The 27,894-nt window shown below is 53.8% G+C and overlaps 1 protein-coding gene across 3 annotated transcripts; it reads left to right on the top strand.

Annotated features, from left to right (window-relative positions):
- Positions 1-336: 336 nt before the first annotated feature.
- CSF2RB (colony stimulating factor 2 receptor subunit beta) lies at positions 337-26,078 on the top strand. 3 transcript variants are annotated; one of them, XM_036251374.1, is made up of 14 exons: positions 337-407; positions 8,159-8,369; positions 9,348-9,471; positions 10,635-10,822; positions 14,367-14,518; positions 14,602-14,770; positions 15,310-15,445; positions 15,562-15,719; positions 17,291-17,430; positions 18,310-18,469; positions 22,014-22,104; positions 22,317-22,374; positions 23,109-23,182; positions 23,840-26,078. In XM_036251374.1, the coding sequence occupies exons 2-14, from the start codon at positions 8,294-8,296 to the stop codon at positions 24,963-24,965; spliced, it is 2,652 nt and encodes an 883-aa protein (XP_036107267.1). In that variant the 5' UTR covers positions 337-407; positions 8,159-8,293; the 3' UTR covers positions 24,966-26,078. The 3 variants fall into 3 exon arrangements, with proteins under 3 accessions (XP_036107267.1, XP_036107269.1, XP_036107268.1); XM_036251376.1 differs by having other exon boundaries at positions 350-385; XM_036251375.1 differs by having other exon boundaries at positions 368-439.
- Positions 26,079-27,894: the final 1,816 nt, after the last annotated feature.

The raw sequence follows: 27,894 nt of genomic DNA, 5'->3' as shown, positions 1-27,894 counted from the left end.
CCTGCTGCTTCCCCCGAGCCCCGCTGCATCCCCTGCACCCCACTGCATCCCCCTGCGCCCCGCTGCATCCCCCGTAACGTCAGGGGAGGCTGCATGGAGGAACTTGGCATTGAGCGGACAGTCAGAGCATGTGTAGAAGTTTATAGGGGGACAACATGGGGTAGAGGTTCTTCTGGCAGCGGGAACACTGGCTAAATCAATAAGGCTCAGAATGAGCACAGATGTGATGTTCACAGTTCTGAGAAGCCGGGCGATCTTGGGAAGAGCCACTTGTTCAGAAACTGGCCTGGGCATCGCTTCCTCTTTCTGCTTCTCGGTTTCCTAACAACGTCAGCATAAATAGGAAGCGGAGCGGCTCACTGCCGCCCGGAGGCTCCAGCAGAAGGTCGGTCCCTCTCCCCACAGAGGTATGGCCGGGCTTCAGGGTGCAGGTGGACAGGTGCGGCGGAGAGCAGGGGAGAGTGAGGGGACTGGGACAGAAGGGACAGGGTGAGCCTGGGGACTTGGGAAGGTTAGGGCTTGGTCTCTTGGAAAGACTTGAGCCCAGACTCCTCTGGCAGCTGGTGGGCAAGGAGTTAATGGGGCGCTGACCTGCTGGGGCGCTGTGTGAAGGGCTTGCGGGGAGGACAGGCCTCCCTGGTGGAGTCCAGCTGTCCTGGAAGCAGGGAGTTACGCCGGGGGTGGTGGAGAGCTCAGGCCTGGGAGTCACACAGTGTGTACCGTCCATCTTTGCTGTTTACTAAGGTGTCACCGGGAACATCCAGCCCTGCTCTGGGCTCTGTGTCCTCGTCTCTAGAATAGGGGGAGCCCCGACTGTGTGTGTGTGTGTGTGTGTGTGTGTGTGTGTGTGTGTGTGTATGAGAGAGAGAGAGAGAGAGAGAGAGAGGTGGGGTGAGGAGAGAGGGAACGCACAAGGTGTCCATGGGGATACGGGGGTGTGGGGAGACTGGGGGGCCCCTGGGGATGCCTGGAGCCTTGCTGTGCTCAAGCCCAGGGCCTGGTGCAGCTTGGGAAAGCTAGCCATGGGAAACGAGAGGGGGCCCTTACCCACGGACACGCTTTCGCCCTGAGACAATGCTTTGGGGGTCACACTCACCCCTCAGTGCTGTCACTTAGCTGGGTTGGGACCCCAGTGTGTGCCTTGTCCCCAAGTATGTTGTCTGGGTGGGTAGGTGGGTATCCACAGGTGTCGGCATGCATGTGCAGGTGTGTGCAGTCGCCCTGTGGATGGGTGGGCAGGGCTGTGGGTCCGCGCTGGGGTACGAGCCCACGGGCCTCGCCAAATAGCCTTTAGTGACAAGTTGCCCATATGTGATTTTTCCTCTTCCAAGACCCTGTTACATTTTGCCCAAGTAGATTCTAATTTGCTCTACCTATCATCCTTCCTCCTGTCTAACAGTTTTTTGTTTTTTTTTTATTCTCACCCGAGGACATTTTTGCATTTATCTTCAGAAAGAGTGGGAGGGAGAGAGAGAGGAAGAGAGAGAGAAACATTGATGTGAGAGAGACACATCAACTGGCCGCCACCCACACGACCCCAACCAGGACTGGGGACAAAATGCAACCGAGGTACATGCCCTTAGCGGGAACTGAACCCGAGACTCTCTGGTCCGCGGGCCGACGCTCCAGCCGCTGATCCGAACTGGCCAGGGCTGTCTAACAGTTTTATAAGGAGTAAAACCTTTCCTGGTAGCTTCAGGTCACTCCTTTTCATTCATCAGCTTTGCTACCTGGTGCCGCATTCAAGTACAGTTCATGAGTTAATGGCGCATTTCATATCAGACAGTAAATGCATGGACATCTGCTCTATGCAAAGTCAGAATAATCCAGAACTATGCGGCATCAGAGGCAGTGTCAACCCTAGTCTCGCACCCCTAGTCCCGCACCCCACCCTCTTCACCACGATATCCTCAGACACTTTCTAAACGTAGTGTACACATAGTTTTTCTTTGTACACACATGGGATCATCACATATGTCTTGTTCTGAATTATTTTCTCACTTGATGTTATGTTTTAGCAACTTTCCACAATGCTCCATATAGACTGAACTCATGTATTAACCCTAAAAAGTAGGTGGCATTTATTAGTATGGACACGCCACCATCTCCCCAGTCCCTCATTGATGGACATGTAGGTGGCTTCCAGTTTTCCCACACAGGTACCCTGATGGCTGGAAGCAGAATTGCTGGGCAAGAGACGGCATGTTTTAAAATGGATATAGATATTTCCAAGTCATCCTCAAAGTAGCAGAATTAACAGGGACCCACACAGTCGTGCATTGAAAAGGCTAACTTCTCTGTAAGGAAGGAATTTTATCATTGGTTCCAACGTAATGGATGACACTCATCTGGTTCTCACTTGGATTTATTTTCTCTGAATGTGGGTGAAATTATGTGTCTTCACCGAATGACCTCCCTTGATGATATACATGGAATGTCTTTTGTCCATTTTCTTTTCTTTTTTTTATCCTCACCCAAGGACATTTTTCCATTTTTTTGTTCAGATAGAGTGGGAAGGAGAGAGAGGAAGACAGAGAGAAACATCGACGTGAAAGGGACACATCGAGTGGCTGCCACCCGCACAACCGACCAGAGCCAGGGACAAACTGCAACCTAGGTACGCGCCCTTAGCGGGAACCGAACCCGGGTCTCTCAGGACCACAGGCCGACGCTCTAACCGCTGAGCCAAACTGGCCAGGGCAAACTTTTTTTTTTTTTTTATCCTCACCCGAGGATGTCATTATATTTTAATACTTTCTGGATTTGATGCCTTGTTCGATCCTTAGGATTAAGAAAATATTTGTGATGCTTTTATCATTTTAGTTGTGATTTTTAGATCTTTAATCCACCCAGAAGTTAGCAGGACGAGTAATATGTAAAGGAATAATCTAACTTCAAAAATGATCAGCTATGCCCTGGCCGGTTTGGCTCAGCGGTTGGAGCGTCGGCCTGCGGTCCAGAGAGACCCGGGTTCGGTTCCCGCTAAGGGCACGTACCTCGGTTGCAGTTTGTCCCCGGCCCTGGTTGGTCGTGCTGGTGGCAGCCACTCGATGTGTCTCTTCACATCGATGTTTCTCTCTCTCTCTCTTCCTCTCTCTCCCTCCCGCTCTATCTGAACAAAAAATGGAAAAATGTCCTCAGGTGAGGATAAAAAAAAAAAAAATGATCAGCTAATTGTGGCAGTATCACTAATTACATGTGTGTGGATGAGCCCATCCTTGCTCGGGGGCTGTCATGCCATGAGCACTTCCCAAATCCCTACTTGCTTATTGCCCTTGCCCTGTTCTGTGCCATCTGTCTATTATTACATTCCTTGTTATTTTTCTAGCGAACAGACCAAGTCTCTCATCTTTGGTTTGTTATAATTTTGCATCACTTTGTCAAATCCACTAAAAATCCTTTTGAAACTTTTTTGAAATTTTGATTGAGATTGAACTGAATTTAGAGATCATTTGGGACAGGACAGGTGATCGTGGGCAGCCTTTTTTACGCCTCTGACAGGGTGGGGGGCACTAACGTTCTCTGCTGCTGATGTTGCCACAGTTTTCTAATAGTCACCAGAAATGCCAGCCTCTCCTTCATCCCCTCCTTTGCTGAGGTTTGTTGATTTGTTTGTTTAATCAAGAATGGCTTTTGGGCTATTAAATATTTAGATGCATCTGTCAAAATAAACTTGCCCTTTTTTCCTCCTTTAATCTGTTCCTCTGTTTCTTTTAGAATTTTTTTTCTTTCTTTATTTTTTATTGATTTTAGAAAGAGGAAGGAAGAGGGAGAGAGATAGAGACATTGATAAGAGAGAACGTCAATTGTCTGCCTCCTGCACGCCCCCCTCTGGGGATCGAGCCCACAACCTGGGCACATGTCCTGACTGGGAATCGAAAACGACTTCTTGGTGCATGGGTCGACGCTAACCACTGAGCCACCGGCCAGGCCCTCTGTTTTTTTAATCACGGGTAGATTTCTTAATGGTTCTCGGTCTATTTCTGGAATAATCCCTACGTGGCCATGACACATTCTTTCTTTAAAAGCCTTTGTCCGATTGTCCTCTGCAATTGTTTTTGTCTCCAGTGAATTGTTTTTTTCTTTTTTTTCTTTTTCATTTCCAGTTTTTATGTCTGCCATTACATGTCTTCAGGAGTTCGGGAATTTTGGTGTGCATGTTTATTCTGCGTGAGAAGATATTTGGTTTTTCTCTTCTGTTTTTCCCTCTCCCTTCTTCTCCTTTCCCTCTCTGCCGTCTTCTAACCCCTGTGGCTGCCGCTCACTCCTGGTGATGTTTAACCCTCATGTTTTTAGCAAAATATTTAACCTCTATCTTCCATCAGAAGTTGGGTTTAACTAACAAACAGAGGCTCTTGCAAAGTAAGACAAGCTCCTTAGCAAGTTTCACTTCTTGTCTGCAGTCCCCTTCAGCTTCGCAGCCAACTCCCACATCCAACCACGTGCTTTTCGAATGTAATACTGGGACCTTGTATTTATTCTCACTCTGTACAGGAGCATTCGTCTTCCTGGTTTATTTTCTCGCCCTGATCCAGTATCACGTGTTTCTTTCTTAGATTTTTCTTTTCTAAAATATATCCTAGAGTAATTTTTTTCAGAGAAGACCTAAAATGCTTTTCTTGTCCTTACATTTCCCAAATGTGGTGGTGTTTTGCCCTTGAACTTCAAAATATACTTGATTTTTTTTTTTTTAATGATTCTAGGTTTAAACATATTTTCTCTCCATATTTTCAGGACATCACTGTGTAGTTGAAGGTCAGGGTCACTAACTTCTTGAGACAAATATTGCCAACCTGACTCGCTGTGTTAAAAATAACCTGTCTGTTTCTTTTATTCTGGAAGCTGCCAGGATTACCCTTTTATTCTGGCTGAAGGAAGTTCACCAGTATGTGACTGAGGACGGCAGTATTCCAAATTAATTTTGCTCTTCACAGAGTCAATTCTTGTCACTCTCAAAGCCCTGTAAAGTTTTCTTCTAATTGTATTTGTGTGCATACGGAAAATCCCCAAACAACAATGGTTTAACAATGCAGGAGTTTAATTTTTTTCTCACATAAAAGATGTCTAGAAGTAAGCAGTCTCAGGCTGGTATAGTGGCCCCACAGTGGAAAGAGGAATCCAGGTTTCTTTTTTTCTGTTGTTTATGGCTTTCATCCTTATGGTAACCTTATGGTCCAAAATGGCTGCTGGAGCTCCAGCCATCACTTCCAAGTTGCAGAATGGAAAAGGGAAGAAAGATAGGAAGACAGAAATAGACCTCTTCCACCTGAGCCAACTCCCTTTAAACAGCCTTTTTGGATATCACATCCATTGTTTCCATTCATATCTCCTTGAATAACATTTAGTCATATGACCACAACTAATCGTAGGAAACTGTAGGAAATGTCTTTTATCCTGTGCAGCAAAAAGCCCCAGTAAAACCTGAACTTCTGCCCTGTCCAGTTTGGCTCAGCAGTTAGAGTGTCAGCCCATGAACCAAATAGTTGTGGGTTCAATTCCCCATCAAGGGCATGTACCTCAGTTGCAGGTTTGATTCCTGGCCCTGGTGGGGGTCTTTCCGGAGGCAGCCAATAGATGTGTCTCTCTCACATTGCTTTCTCTCTTCCCCCCTCCTACTCTATCTAGAAATCAATGGAAAAATATCCTCAGGTGAGGATTTTTTAAAAAACCTGAACTTCTGTTACCAAAAATAAAATATACTTGGGTGAGGATTAAAAAACATAACAACAACAACAAAAAATAAAAACCTGAATTTCTGTTACCAAAAATATGCTTGGGTGAGGATTAAAACAAAACAAAACCCTGAACTTCGGTTACCAAGGAGGAAAGGGACAGAGAATTGGGGGACGCTGTCTGCCATACCCCCTCAATTCCGTCTGTCCTCTGCTTCTAGATGTTGGAACTGCTGGGTTTTCTTCCCAGGTCTCAACTTTTCTCTAAGCCTGTCCCTGCTCCTTGCCATTCGCTCTGTCTGCAACATGCACCATAGTAACATGATTGTTTGTAGTGTTCATTCTGTAATTTGGCCCATTCCTGAGTTTTTTTAAATTATGGATTTTTTAAAAATATGTTTTTATTGATTTTTTTTAGAGAGACAGGATGGGAGAGAGAATAGAAACATTGATGTGAGAGAGATACATAGATCAGCTGCCTCCTGCACGCCCCCCACCAGGGATCAAGCCCGAAAGCCGGGCATGTGCCCTGACCGGGAATCGGACCCGGACCTCTCAGTCCGTGGGACGATGCTCAATCCACTGAGCCACACCAGCTGGGCTAACTATAGATTTTTTTTTTTTACCATAAAATGCTAAGATCTGTTTGTTTATTCTTTGCATAGCAGTCTGTTCTTTTATGGCCATGATTGCTCAAATCTCCCTGCAGACGCTAAGATGTTTTAAAGTTTTGTTTTGGCCCTGGCCAGGTGACTCGGTTGGTTGGAGTGTCATCGGGTATACCAAAAAGTTGTGCGTTTGATTCCCAATCAGGGTACATACCTAGGTTGCAGGTTGGATCCTCAGTCAGGGCATATACAGGAGACGACCAGTTGATGTTCCTCTCTCTCCCTTCCTCTCTCTAAACATATCCTAGAGTGAGGAATAATTAAAAAGAAAAGTTTTGTTTGGGCTGTATTTATGCACATCTGCAGAAATGTCTTTTGGATCCGTACACATCTCAATAGCCACGTATGAGACCACTGACTGGGAAATACAACCGCTATCGGTGTGGTGGTGAAGAGCACAAACTAGCGCCCACTAGTGGCTTCGGTCACAGTCTGCCCTTGACTAGCTGTGTGATTGTGGACCGTCTACCTGTTTGCTCATCCACAGAGTGGGGATTCTCGTAGTAACCTGCACTTCCGTGTGCTGATATCTGGAAAGGCTTGGAACCTGCCTGGCTCTCGGTCAGCGTTTTGTCATTCTTGGCCACGAATACGCATTTCCTGCGTGTATGCGGATTTGAGGCTTGTGTCCTCTGATGACAGTAATTTGTTTTAACCATTTACAATGTAGAGATAGTAAACTGTTCCTCATCATTTTGCTGCCAACATTTCTTTTCTGCATTTTGTCCTTTGCTTATGGTCTGGTTCTTTTCATAAACTATAGAAGATTTTGCTTTTAGGTACTTGTATCTGTCAGTCTCCGTCGCCCTGGTTCTTCCACAGCTTGAACGCTTGAAGAGTGTAAGGTGTTTGCTTCTCTGGTTTGCAAGTGTGATATGCTTACTTCTTCCACGGATAGTTTAAAGTAGCCTGATATTTGGGGAATGGTGTGAGACAGGGATTTATCTGATAGGTTTTATGTGGTTATTCAGTTATCTCAGCACGTTTTCTTATTCCATCGTCGCATGTTGATTCATGATTCCTCCGCCCTATAGCACATCCTTGGCTAAAATAGTGTTCGTCGGGTCTGTGTCCGTTGATCGTGTGTGTGTGTGTGTGTGTCTGAGTGTGTGTGTGTCTGAGTGTGTGTGTGTGGCTGTGTGTGTGTCTGAGTGTGTGTGTGTCTGAGTGTGTGTGTCTGAGTGTGTATGTGGCTGTGTGTGTGTCTGAGAGTGTGTGTGTGTCTGGGTGTGTGTGTGTCTGAGTGTGTGTGTGTCTGAGTGTGTGTGTGTGTGTCTGTGTGTCTGAGTGTGTGTGTGTCTGAGTGTGTGTGTGGCTGTGTGTGTGTGGCTGTGTGTGTGTGTGTCTGAGTGTGTGTGTGTCTGAGTGTGTGTGTGTGTCTGAGTGTGTGTGTGTCTGAGTGTGTGTGTGTGTCTGAGTGTGTGTGTGTCTGAGTGTGTGTGTGTGTGTGTTTCTGCAACCCACGTGAAATTTCAGGCTGTCTTCCTCGGGATGGAAAGAGGAAATCCCCGTGTCCTGCTGAGAAAAGGGAACTGACACTCAGAGGGGTGGGAGGAATGCCAGGAACCGGGCAGAGGTGGGGAGAGCACCGGGCCTCAGCGAGTGCGTGTGCACGTGACCACACCCAGGGGAGAGTGCGTCCCCAACACCCAGGGACTGAGGCTAAGGGGAAGGGACTGCCCAAGGTGCCAGGCTGAGGCAGCAGTGGGGGCTAGGGCCCATGTATCAGGGCCACCCTTGGGTTCGCCCCAAAAGTGGGCCAAGACCCCGGGGATGCAGGCCTGGGAGGGGCAGCTCCGGATGACTTTTCCTCCACAGGCCCAGAGAAGGCAGAGTCCTGGAGGGAAGATTCACAAGAGCAGATGACATGGGTCTGGCCCTGCCCCCACCTGGGGAGGGACACAAGATCCCAGGCCAGTGAGGACCCAGACCCTGCGCAGAGCTGACCCAGAGATGGAGCAGACCGGGTGGCTGCTCCCCCTCGTCCTGCTGGCTCTGAGCCAGGAGCCCGCCGGGGCCGGGGCGGAAGGTGAGCCCCACTGCGCTTCCCTTTCCTCCTCTTCCCAGGCCCCTCCTCATTGCGGGGGGGGGGGGGGGGGAGGGGGCTTGGGGGAAGCTGTCCCCTACAGGTCCCCCTGTAAGCCCCCAGTGGCTTTGGCCTTCCTTCCCTCGGTTCCCTGGTTCCCTCGTGTCCTCTCTCCCTCACCTCCCCGGGGCCCCTCGCTCCTCCCACACTTCTGCTCATTGTTCCTTTAGTGACCTTTCTCTGCCCACATTTCTCAGTGTGGCATTCAAGGCTTTGACCTCCAGGCCGCCCCCCAGCCTTTTCTCTGCCCCTTCTCTGCCCCGCCCCCAGCTCTGCTGGGACAGTGGCCTGGACTGACCCCCACTTCCCTGGGGCCCTCAGCCTGGGGCTCTCCCAGCTTTGGCTCCAGCAACTGGGCTCCTGGTGCTCGGAGGCCCAGCTGGGCTCCGCCTGCGGGGCACGAACCCCGCCCCCGAGGACTCCCAGAGAACTTGGCGTCTCTGATAACCCTGGGACCCTCATTCCCTTTTCCCCCGATCAGGCCTGGCAGCTGACGAAGGACACGGGCAGGAGGTCCCAGAGTAGGGCTCTGCCCGCTGCCTCTTGGGGGTGGGTTTGTGCTTTTTCTTCTGGGATGCCCTGAAGGCTCGTGGAGCAGGACCTGTGCCTGACGCAGGTCCCTGTCCTGGGTGGCAGGGACCCTGTTCCAGGAGAAGGCCGTGGAGATGTGCTGTGAATCAACTAGAATACTGGATTTCTCTCCAGATAGGAGGGTTCACAACCAGCACCCTCACACCTGCAGAGCCCCGGCCCTGCCCGGCCCAGGGCCCCAGGGGACATCTGTCTGGCAGCCAGGAGCCTCTACAGGATGCTGGGAGACCCTTCCCCAGTACTGGGTGCCCAGGAGGGGCTGGGAGGGATGGTAACAAGGAGCACCTGGACGGGAAAGGTGTGACCCCCTTCTCGCCTCTCCCGGCTCAGGGACCATCCCGCTGCAGACCCTGAGCTGCTATAACGACTATACCAGCCGCATCATCTGCAGGTGGGCGGACACTCGGGGTGCACAGCAGTTCATCAACGTGACCCTCTACCACAGGCTGAACTCGTGAGTGACAGCAGGGCTCAGGGGCTGGAGGGCAGGGAGGGGCTGCTGTGTGGGGCTGTGCCAGGGGCAGGCTGGGCAGAGGACAGAGGAGGGAGGCCCTGCCCTGGAGCTCCGGCTCCCTCCGGTGGCCGCCAGGCCCAGGTGCTGGCGTCTGATACCAGGGTTTGTGGGAAGAGCATCTGTGTTAATATTGCTGCTGCTGCTGGTGATAATTCTATTATTTCATCTCAATTTAACAAAATCTCCTGCACATGTTCCGTTTGGGGGCGGCATGGTGGGGTAGGATGCCCACCCAGGCACAGATGAGGAAACTGAGGCTGTGGAGCGGAGGTCCTTCACCCCACCCCATGATGGCCAACATCTGTGTGTGGCCTGTGGGGGGCTCCATGTAACCCCAAGGCCCTGAAACCTCCAGATTGAGGAGTTTGTCCTTTCCCGTCACACGGTCTCTGGGGCACATGCCATTTGGGGAGAAACCTCGCGCCACGCCGGGTGTGGGACAGAGTCTAACTCACAGTAATAGAAGTCATTAGACAGCCAGCTCATGGGGTTCAAGGAGCCGTCCCCCGCCCTGGGAGGAGCCCACTGTCGCACCCACAGCTGGCCCATTCAGCGCTCTCTCCTGCTCTCCCGGGACCCTCTGTGTCTCTCTGCACTCTCCTCTGCCCCTGCCCCCTCCCCACCCCGGCCCACCTGCTTCCTCCTGCACGGACACAGCAGGCTCCACGGCAGAGCCCCACACCTGCCGCCCCCGGGGTCCCATCCGATGCGACCCTCACGGTCATCGCTGCCACCACGGTCCCCACTCTCCTGTGCCTCCTCTGGGGTCATTCACAACCCCACCTGCTGATGCCAAGAAGGGGCGCGGCCCGGGCGCCTCCCCACCCCATCTCCTCGGCTCCCTTGGTTGTTGCTGTTGTTTTCTGTATTGATTTTTACAGAGAGGGAGGGAGAGGGAGAGAGAGAAACGTCGAGAGAGAACATCGACTGGCACCCAGCGTATTTCATCCAGCAGGGTGCGGGCTCAGCAGCCAGGGATTTCGGTGTGCTGTTCACTGACAGACCCGCTGGCCCGGCAAAGCGTCGAACAAGGGAACCACCCAGAAGCGCTGCGAGTGGGTGATTCTTCCTCACTCTAGACCAACTTATGTCCTTCCTGCCAGGAACACCCCGCAGCCGGTGTCCTGTGAGCTCAGTGAGGACATGCCCTGGTCAAACTGCACGTCTTCCTGTGTGCCCAGGAAATGTGTCATTCCCTACAACCAGTTCATCTTGGCCGACTACGACTACTTCTCGTTCCAACCAGACAGGCCTCTGGGCACCCAGCTCACCGTTATCCTGACCCAGCATGGTGAGGCTTGGGGTCCCTGGCCGGGGTGACCCCCAGTGTGGACAGTGGGTCTCAGGGCTGGCCCGACTGCAGAGGGTGGGCCAGAGTCGTCAAGGGATGGAGACACTGGCCTGGAGTTGGATTTGGTCTCTTGAAGGAAGGGGATATGGTGTCCTTATGATGGAGGTGTTGGAGCAGTTACAACGTGAGGACCCCTGGCCAAAGCGACCCCCGCCCCGCCCCGCTGCTCCACCACCGGCCACGGCTTCCCTTCTGGAAGAGCCAGTCCTGTGATGCACATAAAGATTCATCCTTCGATAGGACTCTCATCTGGGTTGTCTCAATGTCTGCAACAACCCATCTTACAGATGAGGCACTTGAGACCAGAGAGGTTCCGTAACTTTTCCAAGTGCCACCACTCGGCAGAAGTGACAATTATGACTCAGGCTTGCCCAGTGCTTCCCGCACATCAGAGGGATCCCACCAGCGTTCTGTCCTCCCAGAGGGGCGCCCAGCGTCCCAAGAAGGTCTCTGGTCCTGGTGATAACTCCACAGAAATAGTGAGGCTTCCTTTGACTGTACATTACACAGAAATATAACCAGAACCTCAACCTCATTAATTCAATAATTCAATAATTTTGTGCTCAGAATGAGACTAAAAGAAAGGTGGGGGGTCATTATTTATTTATTTATTTATTTATTTATTTATTTATAATTGTTTAAAATCTTTATTGATTTTAGAGAGAGGGGAAGGGAGTGGGAGAGAGAGAGAGAGAGAAACATCCATGAGAGAGAACATTGATTGGCCGCCTCCTACATGCCCTTCACTGGGGATCGGGCACACAACCTGGGCATGTGCCCTGACTGGGAATCGAACCAGCGACCTCTTGGTGCATGGGTCGATGCTCAATCACTGAGCCACATCGGCTGGGCGATGGGGGTCATTTTTAAACGTTAACGTTCACATGGCAAGAATCCTGCAGATGGCTGGTTTTGAGGGAACATTACCCAGTATTATTTAATAATTACAATAACATATGGTGTTGAGCATGGCATTTTTTACCCCAATTCACTGATGATGAAACTGAAGCTGAGAGAGCAAGGAACTCGCCCCGGGTTATTCAGACCCTGGGTCCCAGACTCTGGGCCACACTGTGGTGCATCTCACAAGTGTCAGGTGGGAGGGGCTCGGCCCTTGCTTCCTGCCTCTTTGTATCAGGGCGGCAAGCTGTTGTCTGGAGGAGGGGGTGGGTCAGGCCACGCTGAGTTCCTGTCAAACAGTGTCTCAAAGCATGTGTTCGGTGGATGAGAAAGAGTCCTGTCCCAGGGAGCTCAGAGTGTACAGGCTGGAGAGGGAACAGCAGGGATTGTCTGGGTGAACTTACTGAAGGCAGGTGCGTGCCACGTGCCGAGGGGCAGTGGGCAAGGGGGCCCTGGGAGGTCAGGACAGGATCCCAGAGGAAAGAGCTTCGCAGAGACCTGAAGGGTGCGCGGAGGAGAGAGCAGGCAGAGCAGAGGAGACCACGTGCAAAGCCTGGGAGACGCGGGAGGGCGAGCAGGTTAGAAAGTCCGCTAGTGATTGTGTCCTGAGAGCATCGGCTTCGAGAGGGCTGGACAGCGGCAGGCAGGACGGGGCAGCGACGGCAGGGGCCTGACCTGGAGAGCCTTCTGTGCCCTGCGAAGGAATGTATAGGGCAACGTCTGGGCAACGGGAAGCCATTGAAAGGCCATGACACGCTCCGATGTGTGTGAGGATACCGGAGGGGTGAAGCCTGGGTAGATGGCAGAGGATAGAAAGTGGCTGGAGCCCTGGCCGGTTTGGCTCAGCGGTTAGAGCGTCGGCCTGCGGTCCTAAGAGACCCGCTAAGGGCACGTACCTCGGTTGCAGTTTGTCCCCGGTCCCGGTTGGTCATGCGGGTGGGTGGCAGCCACTCGATGTGTTCCTTTCACATCCATGTTTCTCTCTCTCTCTCTCTGTTCCTCTCTCCCCCTCCCACTCTGCCTGAACAAAAAATGGAAAAATGTCCTCGGGTGAGGATAAAAAAGAAAAAAAAGAAAAAGAAAGTGGCTGGAGACTGGAGCCCACAAGGTGCCCTAAGGCCTTAATTCCATAGAGAAATGATGAGGGTTGGAGTGGGATGTGGCAGGGGACGGGGAGATGGACAATACGAATCCAAGGTAGGACGTACATGCGATTCATTTACTGATTTGTTCCCTCGTGAGCGCTGCGTACGGCAGAAAGCAGCGAATGAGCCCGGTCCTTACGAAGCTTGTGGTCTGGTAGCAGGGAAGGTGTCCAGTGCATAAGGGGACACCATAAAAATGGGGAGGCGAGGGGGACATTTGTTAGGAAATCAGTTCCACCCCAACTATTATGACGATGGTTCAGGGAGTCCGTGAGATCCTGGGGAGGGGCCAGGTGGGCCTCTGGTCTGCCCAAGGCTCCCACATGTGGAGCTCTGCGTGTTTTATCTCCTCCATCAGTTTTTCCATCTGTGAAATGGGCTAGTGTACTAACATCTCTCAGGCTGGATGAATAGGTTTTCTGTTGGGTTCCCCGTTGGTTCAGCTTCCTAGAGCCCGATGCTGAGGAACCTCACTCCACAAAGCCTCAGGGGCTGGGAGTGATGCCTGGCGTGACTGTGGGCGGGACAGAGGTGCCCTCTGCCATTCTGGGCTGCAGAGGTCCCGAAGGCTCAGCTCTGCCATGCTCTAACACGCCGTGTTCCGTGTGCAGCACAGAACACTTGCATCCTGTTTGCTGTCACTGAATTCTCTGTGTTTGAATGTCATCCTGGGCATCAGACACAGACGCCCCAGGAGGGCAGGGGCCATGCCATGCATTAACGAATCTGCTCGCCCAGCCCGGGAGGTCCCGGCAGAGGCATGCTCACTGTTGGTTGATGGAATGATGTCATGAAAAGTCTCTGAAGGTTGCCTACATGTCTCCATTCACTTTGTCCCCCAACTCACTGAACCACGACATCTCAGGCCCTGGGGAGAGGGAGAGGGACCAAGACCCAAACTCTGCCCCCCTACAAGCTCCTTGGCCACTTTGGGAGGCAGAGGTGGGAACACATAACCCGCCAGGGTAAGGAGCGCACAGCTGCCTCAGTGGGACTGGAAAAGGAGCCAAGACTCTGCCGGGGGAATGGAATCCAAGAAGGCCCTAGAGGAAGCGCTGAGAGGGGCAGGACATGGGCGGATGGAAGGGGAAGGAGGGTGGACAGCACAGAGGGAGTAAGGTGAGCCACAGTGCCCTCTGCAGGGCTGGGGACGCTACACAGGCCACAGGCTGGGCTGCCCTAGAGCATAGCCCCGCGCCTTGCATGGAGCAGATGTTAGGAATGCACAGCTATCCGCACAGCCCTCGGTCACAGTGAACCCCATGGTTTGGCAGGTGAGGGCCTGAAGCCCTCAGAGGACAGGGGTGCTGTCCAAGGGCAGTCAGCTGGTGGGGGTAGTGCTCCTCCTGGAACCCCAGGCTGTCCCCCTGGGGACACGCAGGCCGCCCCCCCCCCCCCCCAGCCGGCAGCCCTCACAGGCCCTTGCCTCTCTCCCTCAGTGCAGCCGCCCGCGCCCAGGGACCTCAACGTCAGTGCAGCCGGGGACCGGTTCCTGCTGACCTGGAGTGTGGCCCTCGGGGGTTCCCAGAGCCAGTGGCTGTCAAACCTGGAGTTTGAGGTGGCCTACAGGCGGCTTGAGGACTCCTGGGAGGTAGGGACCTTGGCCAACGCTGCCCACGGCCCACAGGGACCTGGCCCAGCAGCACTGCTCCAACAGCCCCTCTCTCCCGACAGGATGCCTCCACCCTCTACTCCACCTCCCCGCAGGCTGACCTGGGGCCAGGACACCTCGTGCCCAGCAGCACCTACGTGGCCCGGGTACGCACCCGGCTGGGCCAGGGCTCTGCTCTCTCCGGACGGCCCAGCCAGTGGAGCCCGGAGGTTCGCTGGGACTCCCAGCCAGGTGAGGGAGTGGAGAGGTGACGGTGCCCCTCTGTGAGGAGGGGGCTCGTTACAGCTCCCAGGCAGAAGGAGTCTGGGGTCCACGCTGCAGATTCCCCCAGCCTCTGTGCCCGGTGCTTAGAGCTGCCTCCCTGCGCCCACCGGCCCATGTGAGCCTGCAGGGGCGCCCAGCGTCTGGCTCCTGTGGGCCACACTGTCTGCAGGTGATCACCAGACGGTAGTCACCTGGGTGCTCTGAGCAGCAGTGTTTCCATGAGAGCTGCACCATGAACAGACAAAGCACCGTTCCTGTGTTAAATCTCTCAGCCCTGAAACTAGACGCTGTCCCCATTTCCAAAGGGGGCATGAAGGTTCCCAGATTTCACTCCATGTAGGTGCTGCTGGGTCACACAGTTGGCAGGTTCAGGCTCAAATTTAACCCCTGGTCCTTTGGACCCCAAAACCCAGAGTCTCTCAGTGATGAGTTTCATGGTGGGCAGCCACTGAGAGCGAGGGAATGAATGAATGAGGGAGCAGGTGATGGACTGTACCCCTTCCCAGGGGATGAGGCCCAGCCCCAGAATCTCCAGTGCTTCTTTGACGGGGGCACCGTGCTCAGCTGCTCCTGGGAAGTGAGGTCCGAGGTGACCGACTCTGTCTCCTTCACCCTCTTCTACAAGTCCAGCCCTGATGCAGGGTGAGTGTCCCCTCCCTCTGTTCCCTCCCCTCCTCCAGGCCTTGCCCTCTGCAGGCCTCCCTCCGCCTCTGGGTGGTCCCTGCCCCCTCCTGCCCTCACCCTGCCGTGACCCTCAGGGAGAAGGAATGCTCCCCCGTGCTGAAGGAGGAGACCCGCGGCCACAACCTCCGGCACCGGTGCCAGGTTCCCGTGGTGGACCCCCAGAACCACCGCCAGTACCTCGTCTCTGTTCGGCCAAAGAAGAAAGAGAAGTTTATAAAGAGCTCAGAAAACAGTGAGTTTGCCCCTGCCTTCTTGGGAGAGGGGGGGCACTGTGTTTCATCGTGTGAACCATGTCCCTCAGGGTTCCCCATGTTCCTGTCTTCACGTTTGTAACTTTCAACAAACGCAGTGAACAAAGTGAACGCACGTAATTAGAATCTGCCCTGACGTTCTCAGGAAGCAGTAACCCAACAATGACAATGGCAAGTAGCACGCAGGAGATTCCGTGACAGTCCCGGGAACACATCTTCCACCCATTCCTCCGGCTCCTCCAGCCCCCACTCCAGCTCCTCCAGGCCCCCTCCAGCTCCTCCAGCTCCCCCACTCCAGCTCCTCCAGGCCCCCTCCAGCTCCTCCAGGCCCCCTCCAGCTCCTCCAGCCCCCCACTCCAGCTCCTCCAGGCCCCCTCCAGCTCCTCCAGCCCCCCCTCCAGCTCCTCCAGGCCCCCTCCAGCGCCTCCAGCCCCCCCACTCCAGCTCCTCCAGGCCCCCTCCAGCTCCTCCAGGCCCCCTCCAGCTCCTCCAGCCCCCACTCCAGCTCCTCCAGGCCCCCTCCAGCTCCTCCAGCCCCCCCACTCCAGCTCCTCCAGGCCCCCTCCAGTGCCTCCAGCCCCCCCACTCCAGCTCCTCCAGGCCCCCTCCAGCTCCTCCAGGCCCCCTCCAGCTCCTCCAGCTCCCCCACCTCTCCAGCTCCTCCAAGTCCTCCATTCCCCCCACCCCCCGCCTCTCCAGCTCCTCCAGCGCCCCCCCCCCCATGTCTCCAGCTGCGCTGCATTTCCCGCTCAGCCCTGCCTCCTGGTCCTCCCCCCAAACTTTCCTGTTCGTTCCTTGATTGGGTTTTCTGCTTTCAGGTTTCCAAAGCCCTTGCGGATGGATCTTTTCAGTCTTCAAAATAATTGACCTATGATTTACTTCTTCAGTCGGGGGCTGGGGTGTGGGCAAGGAAGCCAAAGCTCCGGGCAGGTTAATATCCCTGGATCCTGATATGTAGCAAGGGCCCGTGCAAAGGAACCCCCACATTATTTCCGGGTGACCAGGTTCTTCCTCTCTGTCTTCCCTTCCTCAGTGTGTCACAGGCAGCAGCCAATTTGTGTTAAGCACCTGGGTTAGAATCCACCACTTACTCTCCTGACATCAGCCAACCTTGGTCTCTACCCCCGGCTAGCTACCTGACCTGGACTAGGGACTCATTGATCTGGGGCTCAGTTTCTCTGTCTGGAAAATAGGACAAGTGGATGGTACTTACCCCAGAGGGTTGTTGCTAGAACTGAGTGAAATAATTCATGCAGAATGAGCGTGTCTAACAGTCACGGCTCGAGAATACACCCAATAAAAGTGATCTTACTTAAATGCGATGAGTCACCATGCTTGGGGTCACCTCACTACAAAACAAGTAAAACTCAACGTCCCCAAGAACAGGGCTGCTCAGGTCAAGACAGATGGCATGGTGAAGTAGGGGTGCAGAGACCCCGAGCTAGGCAGCACCTGGGGTCCTGGGGCCAGTGAAGACAGCACCTGGGACACACGGAATGTTCCGTGGGAGGAATGTTAGGAACGCTGTCCCCTAAAAGTTTCCTCCCTCCAGTCCAGATGGCTCCCCCGACTCTCAATGTGACCAAGGGCAGAGATGGCTACGTTTTGCGCTGGCAAATAGAGAAAATGGCCTACGAACACATACAGCACACCTTCGAGGTCCAGTACAAGAAGGACGCAGCCTCGTGGGAGGTGAGGGCCTGTGCCCTGGAGGGGCCTGGTGGGGAGGCATGTGAGACAGCCCGAGAAGATGCCACCTGCTGGAGGCCTGGCTCCAGCAGGCAGCCAGTCAGAAAAGCCGCTGGGACTTGGTGATCAAGCCCTGGTGGTCAGCAGGTCCCTGCTCCATCCCTCGGTGAAGGAACCGAGGCTCAGAGGGATGAGGGGACTTGGCCACAATGAACACATGTGACACTGAATATCAAAGACGTCAGGTCAAGGAGGGCTGCCTGATGTTCGATGAGGGGTTTTCACAAGTGATAAAGGGACACTTCTGCAGAGGAGTCCCATCTGGACACAGATGTGCAGCGGCTCAGGCCCCCAGCCCAGGCAGCCCTCGGTCCACGTGCAGAATCTAGGGCTCCACAGAGGCCAGACCCGAAACCTCGGAGCCAGCCCCTGAAGACCTTCAGGATGGAAATGGAGAAACTGAGGCCAGGAGGGGTGGGTCAGTGGTGGATCTGGGATTCAGTCCCGAGCACCTGAACCCATCTCAGAGTGCAGAGTCCAGTCACCCTGATGCATTCCTGAGAAGGCCATAATTGGGGTCCAGGCTACCCCCGAGGAGCTGGGAGGTCGCGGGGTCTCAAGATGAGGATGGGACAGTCACCCTTAGGGTCTCTGGGCCTTGGTGTTGTCATATATCACAGGGGTGCATTGCAAGAGGGGTGCAGTCCGTCCAGAGGCTCTCTCTCTGCAGGCCTGCAGACCTGAGGGTGCAGCCACAGTGGGGGTGGGACCAGTGGCTGCCGGGTAGCGGAGACCTGGGCTCGGGTGTTTGTAGCTCTGCCCACGTGATCTCCGAAAGTGACCTCAGCCTCAGCACACCTGCTGACACACCTGCACCCACAGGAGGGCAAGACAGAGAGCCTCAGGGACACCCACCTCCTGTTGATGCCGCCTCTGGAGCCATCCAGCAGGTACCGGGCCAGGGTGAGAGTCAAGCACCACAGCGGCTACGGCGGGCCCTGGAGCGACTGGAGCAAGGAGAGCTCGTGGGACACGGAGTGGAGTATGTCTTCCCGCCCTCACCCCCTCCTGCTCTAGCCCAGCCGGGGTGACGGCCGGGGGTGTAGACACGGAGATGTGACTGCACCCCACCCGAGCAGCCTCGCCTTAAGCGACACCCGCTGTGTGACAGACTACATGTGAGGTCTCGAGAGAGCAGTGGAGAGAGGGTCTCACCATCACACCTCCCTCAGACTCGACCTTAGTCCTCTATTAACACGACCCATGGCTTCATTAGCCTCTGTGTGGGCCACTACCCAGTGACCACGCAGCCTGAGATTGCAGTTACCATAAGCAAACATCAGGGCCCGCAGACAGGTCTGAGATAGGAAGGCTTTGATCCGATTCCTTATGTTCCCACTTCCCTGCCTTTGCTACTTTCAGACGAGATCGGGCGCGTTCAGGGTGGTATGGCCGTAGACGCCTTTGCTACTTTCACTTGTTCCTCACTGTTTTCTTTCTCTTTTTTTTTTTTTGTTAATCCTCACCTGAGGATATTTTCCACTGATTTTTAGATAGAGGAAGGGAGGGAGGTAGGGGGAGAGAGAAACATCAATGTGAAAGAGACACATCGATTGGCTGCCCCCCGCACGACCCCCATCAGGGCTGGGGATCAAACCCAAAACCCAGGTACGTGCCCTTGACCAGGTATCGAACCTGCGACCCCTTGGTCTGCAGGCCGACGCTCTAACTGCTGAGCCAAACCAGCCAGGGCGTGTCCCTCGGTTTTTACCGTAATGGTCGCCAGGAGACGAACACGTGACTCTCAGGGGTGGGAGAAGGGGCTGTCCTGGAGGGGCTGGAGGCTGCCCAGCAGGAGCCCCTGAGGGCCTTTGCACCTGCTGATTCTCTCGGAGTGCAGTTGTGCCCACCTGTGCCTCCCCTGTCCTCCCTGTCCGCAAGGTGCGCTTACGGGCATGCCTCCCGTCCACACTTCTCCGCGCTGCGCCTTGTGGGTGTTCTGTTTCTGTCACCACTGAGGCAGGCCCTCCACCGGCAAGAACAATTCCACCTGCTGAGGTGATGGTTAACAATATCTAGCAATGGAATATTTTTTTAGTTGAAGTATTGACATTGTTTTTATTTTTTTAATTTGCTTTTATGGATTTTTTAAAGAGAGAGGAAGGGAGAGATAGAAACATCAGTGTGAGAAACATCAATCGGCTACCTCCTGCACGCCCCCTACTGGGGATCAAGCCTGTAACCTGGGCAAATGCCCTGACCAGGAATGGAACTGGGACCTCTCAGTCCATAGGACGATGCTCAGTCCACTGAGCCACACCAGCTGGGCTGTTTTAAATTTTTTTAAAATTTACTTTTCAATCACTGTTTACATTCAATATCATTTTGTATTAATTTCAGGTGTACGGTGTAGTGATTAGATAGTCAGATACTTTGCAAAGAGATCTCCCTGATATTTCCGGTACCCACCTGGACCCACACATAGTTATTACAATATTAGTAACTATATTCCCTAGGCTGTATTTACATCCCCGGGACTGCTCTGTAACTGCCCGTTTGTACTTCTTAACCCTTCACCTTTTCCACCCAGCCCCCCAGTCCCCTTCCCTCTGACAGCCCTCAGTCTGTTCTCTGTATCTATGAGTCTGCTTCTGTTTTGCTGTTCATTTTTGTTCTTTAAATTCCACCTCTAAGGAAAACCATATGGTATCTGTCTTCCTCTGTCTAACTTATTTCACTTAGCATAATACACTCTAGGTCCATCTGTGCCCTCACACGTGGTAAGATTTCATTCTTTTTAAAGCTGAGTAATATTCCATTGTATATATCTACCATTTCTTCTTTATCCATTTGTTTATCGATGGGCACTTAGGTTGCTTCCATATCTTGTCTATTGTAAATAACACTGCAATGAACATAGGGGTGCATCTATCCTTTCGAATTCGTGTTTGGGCTTTCTTTGGATATATATACCCAGAGTGGATATATGGCTGGGTCATAAGGCAGTTCCTTTTTTTATTTTTTGAGGGAACTCCACACTATTTTCCAAGTGGCTGCACTAATCTTTATTCTCAACAACAGTGCACAAGGGTACACTTTCTCCACATCCTCGCCAACACTTGTTTGCTGACTTATTAATGACAGCCATTCTAACAGGTGTGAGGTGATAGCTCACTGGAGTTTTAATATGCATTTCTCTGATTATTAGTGACATTGAGCATCTTTTCATGTGTGTATTGACCATCTGTATATCCTCTTTGGAGAAGTGTTTATTCAGGTCCTCTGTCCACTTTTTAATTGCATTGTTTGTATTTTTGGTGTTGAGTTCTTTATAAATTTTGGATAGTAACCTCTTGTGGGATGTATCATTAGTGAATATCTTCTTCCATTCAGTGTCTTTTCATTTTGTTGATGGTTTTCTTTGCTGCGCAAAAACGTTTTTGTCTGACATAGTCCCATTTGTTTTTTTTTTCTTTTGATTCCCTTGTCTGTGGAGATATATCAGAAAAAAAAAATTGCCAAGAGAAATGTCAGAGATTTACTACCTATATTTTCTTCTAGGAGTTTTAGTTTCAAGTCTTTAATCCATTTTGAGTTTATTCTTGTTTATGGTGTAAGTTGGTGGTCTAGTTTTTGTTTTTGTTTTTTTGCATGTATTTGTCCAATTTTCCCATCACTGTTAAATGGACTGTCTTCACCCCACTGTGTGTTCTTGCCTCCTTTCTCAGATATTACTTGAGGATATAGGCATGGGTTTATTTCTGGGCTCTCTTTTATGTTTCATGAATCTATGTCCATTTTTATGCCAGTACCATGTTGTTTTGATTGCTATAGCTTTGTAGTATAGTTTGATGTCAGGTAGGGTGATACCTCCAACTTTGTTCTCCTTTCCCAAGATTGTTGTGGCTTTTCGGGGTCTTTCATGGTTCTGTGAAAAATGCCATCGGCATGTTGATAGGAATTGCATCGAATCTATCGGTTGCTTTAGGTAGTATGGACATTTTAACAATGTTATTTTTTTCTATTCATGAGCACAGTATATGCTCCTATTTATTTGTATCTTCTTCTATTTCTTTCTTTAATGTCTTATAGTTTTCAAGTGCAGAGCTTTTAAACTTTTACCTTCTTGGTTAAATTTATTCCCAGGTATTTTATTTTTGTACATTTTTTAGACTAAATGCTGTTGCACACATAATAGACTACAGTATAATGTAAACATAACATTTCTATGTCCTAACTTTATTGCAAAATTTGCTTTATTGCAATGGTCTGAAACCAAATCTGTCATACCTCCGAGGTATGCCTATATACTGCCTTCTTCAGGAAGTCCCCTGTGGTTGCCATGGGCAATTGCCACTGCTCGCCTCCCAGGCACCTCCTGCTACCGGACAGAATGTATCCCTCTGTGTCCTCTCCAGTCCTCCAGCATCTTCTTAGCCTGTATCTGCCCACCCCTCCCCCCAGGACAATGAGCCTCTGGAGCACTGCACCTGGGCTCACCTGGGCCCCCTGCCCCACCGCCTGAGCTTGCAGCCTTCCCTCCCCCAGATGCTAATGCTCCTCTTTCTTTCCTGGTTGCCCGGTAGTGCTGCCCACGTGGGGCCTGGCTCTCGTCCTCGTCTTCACCACCCTCGTCTTGCTCCTGGCACTGCGCTTCTGTGGAGTGTATGGATACAGGTGAGGAGGCTCCGTGATGGACGAGAGTGGGGATACTTTACCACCCCAGCGGCCCCCGCAGCTGACCCTCCCTCCCCTGCACTGCCGCTCACTCCCTGGGGTTCTTGGACAACTCTCGCCCTCTCCCTGGGCCTCCGTTTCTCCTCCGTGTATGAGCACGGGCAGCTGCCCTGAGGTCTGGGGTCGTCGTCACCTCCCTGCTGTCTTTCCAGGCTGAACCAGAAATGGAAGGAGAAAATCCCCAGCCCCAGTAAGAGCCGACTGTTCCAGGTAGGGTCTGGCTGGCAGGGCCCCGGGGTGGTCAAGGCTCCTCTGCGCCCATGCCCACGTCCTCTTTCCCTTCCTGGGGCCTGGGGGGGACATAGGTGGCCAGGGAAGGCACTGGGAAACTCTGAGAGCAAGCCCATCCCTGAAGACCCCTGGGCCCCACAGATGCACAAGGGGCCCACGTGGAGCAGGACGGCTAGGTGTGGGGGTGCCAGGAGTGCAGAGGGGCTCAGGAAGGGGTTGGTTCACGAGGGCGAGTGGGGTGGCGGGAAGCCCGGATGGCAGAGCTGAGCGTTGAGGCGTCTGCGAGGTGCCAGGTGGGAAAGGTCGCTGAAGGCAGAGGCATGTGGGTGCTGAGACCGGACCACGTCACGAAAGACTGGGAGGGTGGGTGAGGAGGCCGGGGCACATCACGGGAGGCAGAGCCCACCGGGCAGCAGGGCCAGCTCTGTGCGGAGGGTCTCAAGGCCAGTGTGGGAAGACGGGGTGAACACGGAGGCGGCGACACCGCAGATAAGCAGAGTCCCCGCAGCAGGGTCCTCGCCTTTCCATCTGGGGTGGGGGACCCCAGGGAAGTCCCGGCCCCTCTCTGGCCTCCCGTGCTGGTGTCAGAGGCCATGTCAGTCCTGCCCATGCTGACGCTCCTCCCATTTCTGGGGGCTCACTGAAGTCCCTGTCAGCCCATAGCCCTCCCCACTAACCCCATCTCGAGGGCCCACAGCCATGGTCTCTTCCAGAGCACGGCGGCCCTCGCCAGCAGGAGCCCTTCGGGCAGAGCGCCCTGGAGCAGCCGCCCGCCTGGGCCCGAGGGGTGAGTGTCCGGGCCCCGGGCCCCTAGGAGGTGGGCAGGTGGCCCCACCGTGCGCATTGCGGCTCAGAGGAGGTGGCCTCTGGCCTGTGGCTCTCTGTGAAGAGGTCCAAGGAGGTGGCTTGCCCTAACGCAAGGGGTGCCCCCGTGGATGACTGGGAGAACTTCCCGGTTCCCCCTTAGCAAGAGCCGTAGCTCAGGTTTGACAGGCACCTGTGTCCTGCTGCCTGGGCCTCATGGGGGCGCCAAGGAGCTGCAGACCCTCATGGTCAGCCCCTGAGCACCGGCTCCCGCGGACACCAGGAGGCAGCACTGCACGCAGGGGCTCGAGGAAGGAGGGAATGATTGAGCACGCACAGCTGGGTGTCGCCGGGCCCTGAGCTGGGCACGTCCAGGAGCAGAGGGGGAGGGGACGCACCTGGGAGAGGAGGCCCTTGAGCAAGAGCGTGGAGGCTAGGGCCAGGTCCACAGGGAGATGAAGGAAGGTCTGATTTCTCGCACTGGGGTCCCCCCCACCCACCTTGCCTCGCCCTGCTCTGTGCTCCCTGTGAGCCCTGCGGGTCCCAGGCCTTCCAGAGTCCCGTCCCCCGCAGCCCCTCCCACCTGAGCCGGGTTGTCTGTCCAGGGTGGTCCCAACATTCTGCACCTGTTCTCCCACAGGGTGTCCCCTATAGACAGCGTGTACAGCGAGGTGTCACCTCTCACCATAGAGGACCCTAAAAAGGCCCATGACTCACCATCTGAGCCTGTCACGACTCCGGATGCCTCGGACCTGACCACGGAGCTGCCCACAAGTCCCCTGCCCTGCCTGTCCGACCCCTCGGGCACGCTTGAGCGCCAGGCTTCCAGCTACGACTTCAATGGCCCCTACCTGGGGCCCCCACACAGCCTCTCCCTGCCTGACCTCGTGGGCCAGGAGGTGCTCCCACCGCTGGGCGTAAGCCACACGCCACTGCCACCAGCGTCCCTGGAGTACCTGTGCCTGCCTGAAGGGGAGCAGGTGCAGCTGGTCCCGCTGGCCCAGGTGCTGGCACAGGGCCAGGCCAGCGGTGCGGAGAAGAGACCCTGCCCGGACGCTGAGGGGCGCCCCTCCCCGGGGTCAGGGGCGGGCCCTGTCCCTCCTGCGCCTGGGCTGACGGTGGGTGGTCAGAGCACGAAGGACAGCTCCGAAGCTCTGTCTGCTGTGTCTGGGGGCCCCGAGGACAGCATCATGGCCTCTGGTTATGTCAGCACTGCAGACCTGGCCCTCGCCTTATGCACAGAGGCACCGTCTGCCTCCCGAGCTCCTCCTCTGGGAATCCCCTCAGCCCAGAACCACAGCCTCTGTCTTGGACCGGCCCGGGGGCCCCCTGAAGCCCCAGCCCCCGGGAAGTCAGTGTTTGACAGCTACGTGGAGCTCCCTCCCACCATGGGCCAGTCCCCTACGGCCCCTCTGGGCAGCCCTGCCCCTCCTGTGGCCAACGGCCACATCCTGAGCCCAAGGGAGTCCCGGGTGGATGTGGCCCCAGCCTCTCCACACCCCGAGGGGCTCCTGGTCCTGCAGCAGGTGGGTGATTATTGCTTCCTCCCTGGCGTGGGGTCTGGCCCTCTCTCGCCCCAGAGTAAGCCCTCTTCCCCTGGACCCTGTCCTGAGATCAAAGACCTGGACCAGGAGTTCCAGGCCAAGAAGCCCTCGTGCCAGGCCATTCCCCAGGTGCCAGCCATCCAGCTCTTCAAAGCCCTGAAGCAGCAGGACTACCTGTCGCTGCCTCCCTGGGAGCTCAGCAGGCCGGGGGAGGTGTGCTGAGCCCCGCAGACCCTGGGGGAGCACGTGGAGGGAGATGCCTCCCCTCCCATGCTGCCTTTCTCCCACCAACCTCTTTCCCACACTCATTGCTACAAGGCCAAGGAGGGGAGACCAGGACAATGAGTGACCATCTATCTTCTCCCTTGACCTTTACAAGGTCACGCTTTTCTCCTGTCTCTCTCTCTCCATCCCCCGCCCCCAGCTCGCAGACACACACCCACACCTTTCTTTCAAGTTTACGTAGTTTTAGGTTCTGAATTGTTAGGACGTTCCGTACGTCCTCCTTCCGTCGACCTCCTTTCTCTTGACCAGGTTCCCTGCTTTGGCTCTTTTCTTCTGTCTCTTCCCCGGGTGTGTGATTGGAGTGAGTCTGAGGCCCAAGCTCAGCGTGTTCTGAGACCTCAGTCAGGGCCTGTCCCGACGCCGGGACGTCCGGTCGTGTGGAGGACCTGCGTCCCCAGCCTGTGCCCAGCAGTCACCATCTCAAAGTCCCAGCCCGGGTGCGGAAGGCCGGGGCCTGGAGCGTGGGCCTTGGGGGTGGGAAGCTTGGAAAAGCAGCACAGTCTGGACCTGCCTTCATCCGGTGCTGCAGCCCCAGCTGTGGCGACAACACACCGGTCTCAACTGTCACTCCCAGAAATGGGCGTGATAAGGGGGTGTGCAGGGGAAGAACTGTTCTGAGCTCACCAAGGTGACGGGGGCATGTCAGGGCACAGGGCCTGCGTCATGGATGGGCCCTGACCCGAGCGAGGGGTGTGGGGTGCTGGCTCCTGGCGGAACTCCTTCCTACACCCAGGCTGGGGGGGCCTGGAAAATTCAGGAGGAGAGGAGAGTCCAGAACCCAAGGCTACTGTGGAAAGGTTGGACACAACAGCTCAACAAAGGAAAATGATGGAAGCCCTGTCTGCCCTTTTTCCAGAAAGACCTACAACCCCAGCTGCCACCAGCCAAGTCTGAGGGGCTTTTGGCCTATGTCTGGGACTACGAGGGGATTATGGTTCTTTTTAATCTTTGCCTTCCTGATCGGCAACAAGAATAGCATTAAATTGTTTTCATTTGTATCACTGGATAACTTTCAAGTTTGTACTTTTTTTTTTTTTTGGTAAAAATGTTTTTATTGATTTTAGAGAAAAAAGAAGGGAGAGGGAGAGAGAAACACTGTGAGAGAGAAACGTGGATCTGCTGCCTCCTGCACGCCCCCCACTGGGATTCGGTGACCCCCTGGTGCATGGACGACGCTCAAGCCACTGAGCCACACTGGCCAGCTGCACGTACTTTTCTACTCCGTGGGCCTTGGTAACTTTTCACTGAGCTAAGCCCAGCAAAGGCTTGGTTCTACCAGGTGTTCACCATTTCTGATGAGCTTTTAAACGTGATTTATCTGTGGTCTTTCACGCATGGCGCCAATTTTCCCCCGGTTTGTGGTTTGTCCTTTAACGGTGTGGAGGAGGCTCGTGGGTGTCACACAGACCTCCCCTGAGCCCCAACCTGGCTCCGGTGCAGGGGTCAACTTTCCAAAGGCCTTCCCCACTTCAAAGCACATGTGTCCTAATTAATTTATTTGGTTTCCAGTTCTTTTTGTGTTTCAAGCTTTGCATGTAGAATGTGAATGACTTTGGAAGGCACGCGTGTGAGATGGAGAGCTGGCCTTGTGCCCCGCGAGTGGCCCAGGTGTTTCTGTATCATCTGCTGATTCACCTGTTCTTTGTCCATGGATCCGAAATGCCACGTTCCTGATCCAGAAAGGCCCCGTATGTACTTAGTTTCTAGGCTTTCAATTTTATGGTCATGTTCTCTCAACAGCGCCCCGCCGTTTCAATGGTTCTTTCTCGTTTTACAAAACGTTTTAATACACCTCAGAGCAAATGTTCTCGTTGCTTTTTTTTTTCACAAATCCCTGTCCCTTGCAGCAATGTTGGTGGTGGATGAAAATGATAAACAACTTAAACGGTCACCGATAGTGAAATTACATTCTAAAGTAGAACCTGTGTTAAAAATGAATGAGATGGACCTATCGGTATTAGAAGGAAATCCAAGCTATTAATTCCAAGGTGTTCGGGTGCTGTTAACTGAAAAACAAAAATTGCAATAAAATATTTCTTATTGTAAAGCCAAACCAAACCGGAAGCGTGTAGACGTGTCGGGGTGGGTGGGGATGGGTGCGGGTTGAAACTCAGCGGCATTCAGAAGGACAGTTCTGTGCAACGAAGGATCTTGGGTCTTTGCGGCACCACAGGGAGTCTGAGGACAGTGTGGCCGAGCACAGAAATGCTGTCCCTAGCCCTGGTCGGTTTGGCTCAGCGGTTAGAGCATCCGCCTGCGGTCCGGAGAGACCCAGGTTCGGTTCCCGCTAAGGGCATGTACCTCGGTTGCAGTTTGTCCCCGGCCCTGGTTGGTCGTGCGGGTGGCAGCCACTCGATGTGTCCCTTTCACATCGATGTTTCCCTCTCTCTCTCTCTTCCTCTCTCTCCCTCCCACTCTATCTGTGCAAAAAATGGAAAAAAGAAATGCTGTCCCTAACAGGCTGAGAAGCAGGTGGAGTTCCTGGCACCAGCCGGGGGGCTGAGGGAAGAAGACTAAAGGGGTGGAGGTGGGGTATAAAGGACAAACTCACGCTAAAAAAATTATTCATTGTGTTCCGACATTCAAATTTCACTGGGTGTCCTGTACCTGGTCTCTAATGAGAGGGACGAACTAAGTTACAAGACTGAGTTCCCCATAAAAATAGCTGAGAATTGCCCAGCCAGTGCGGCTCAGTGGTTGAGCGTTGACCCAGGCACCAGGAGGTCGCCAGTTCGATTCCCAGTCAGGGCACATGCCCAGGTTGTGGGCCCGATCCCCAGTGGCGGGCATGTGGGAGGTGGCCAATCTATGTTCTCTCTCATTGATGTTTCTATCTCTCTTCCTCTCTCTCTAAAATCAATAAAGA

The sequence above is a fragment of the Molossus molossus genome, unplaced genomic scaffold (genome assembly GCF_014108415.1).
Source record: "Molossus molossus isolate mMolMol1 unplaced genomic scaffold, mMolMol1.p scaffold_m16_p_10, whole genome shotgun sequence".
Classification (NCBI taxonomy): domain Eukaryota; kingdom Metazoa; phylum Chordata; class Mammalia; order Chiroptera; family Molossidae; genus Molossus; species Molossus molossus.
This window is presented reverse-complemented; position numbering and strand designations above follow the sequence as displayed.

What these genes read in the sequence shown, in the direction of transcription:
- CSF2RB (XM_036251374.1), top strand. Translation starts at nt 8,294, where the DNA reads ATGGAGCAGACCGGGTGGCTGCTCCCCCTCGTCCTGCTGGCTCTGAGC. An exon ending in AAGTCCAGCCCTGATGCAGG is followed by an intron (nt 15,446 to 15,561) that starts GTGAGTGTCCCC and finishes CGTGACCCTCAG; the next exon opens with GGAGAAGGAATGCTCCCCCG. An exon ending in TGTGGAGTGTATGGATACAG is followed by an intron (nt 22,105 to 22,316) that starts GTGAGGAGGCTC and finishes CTGTCTTTCCAG; the next exon opens with GCTGAACCAGAAATGGAAGG.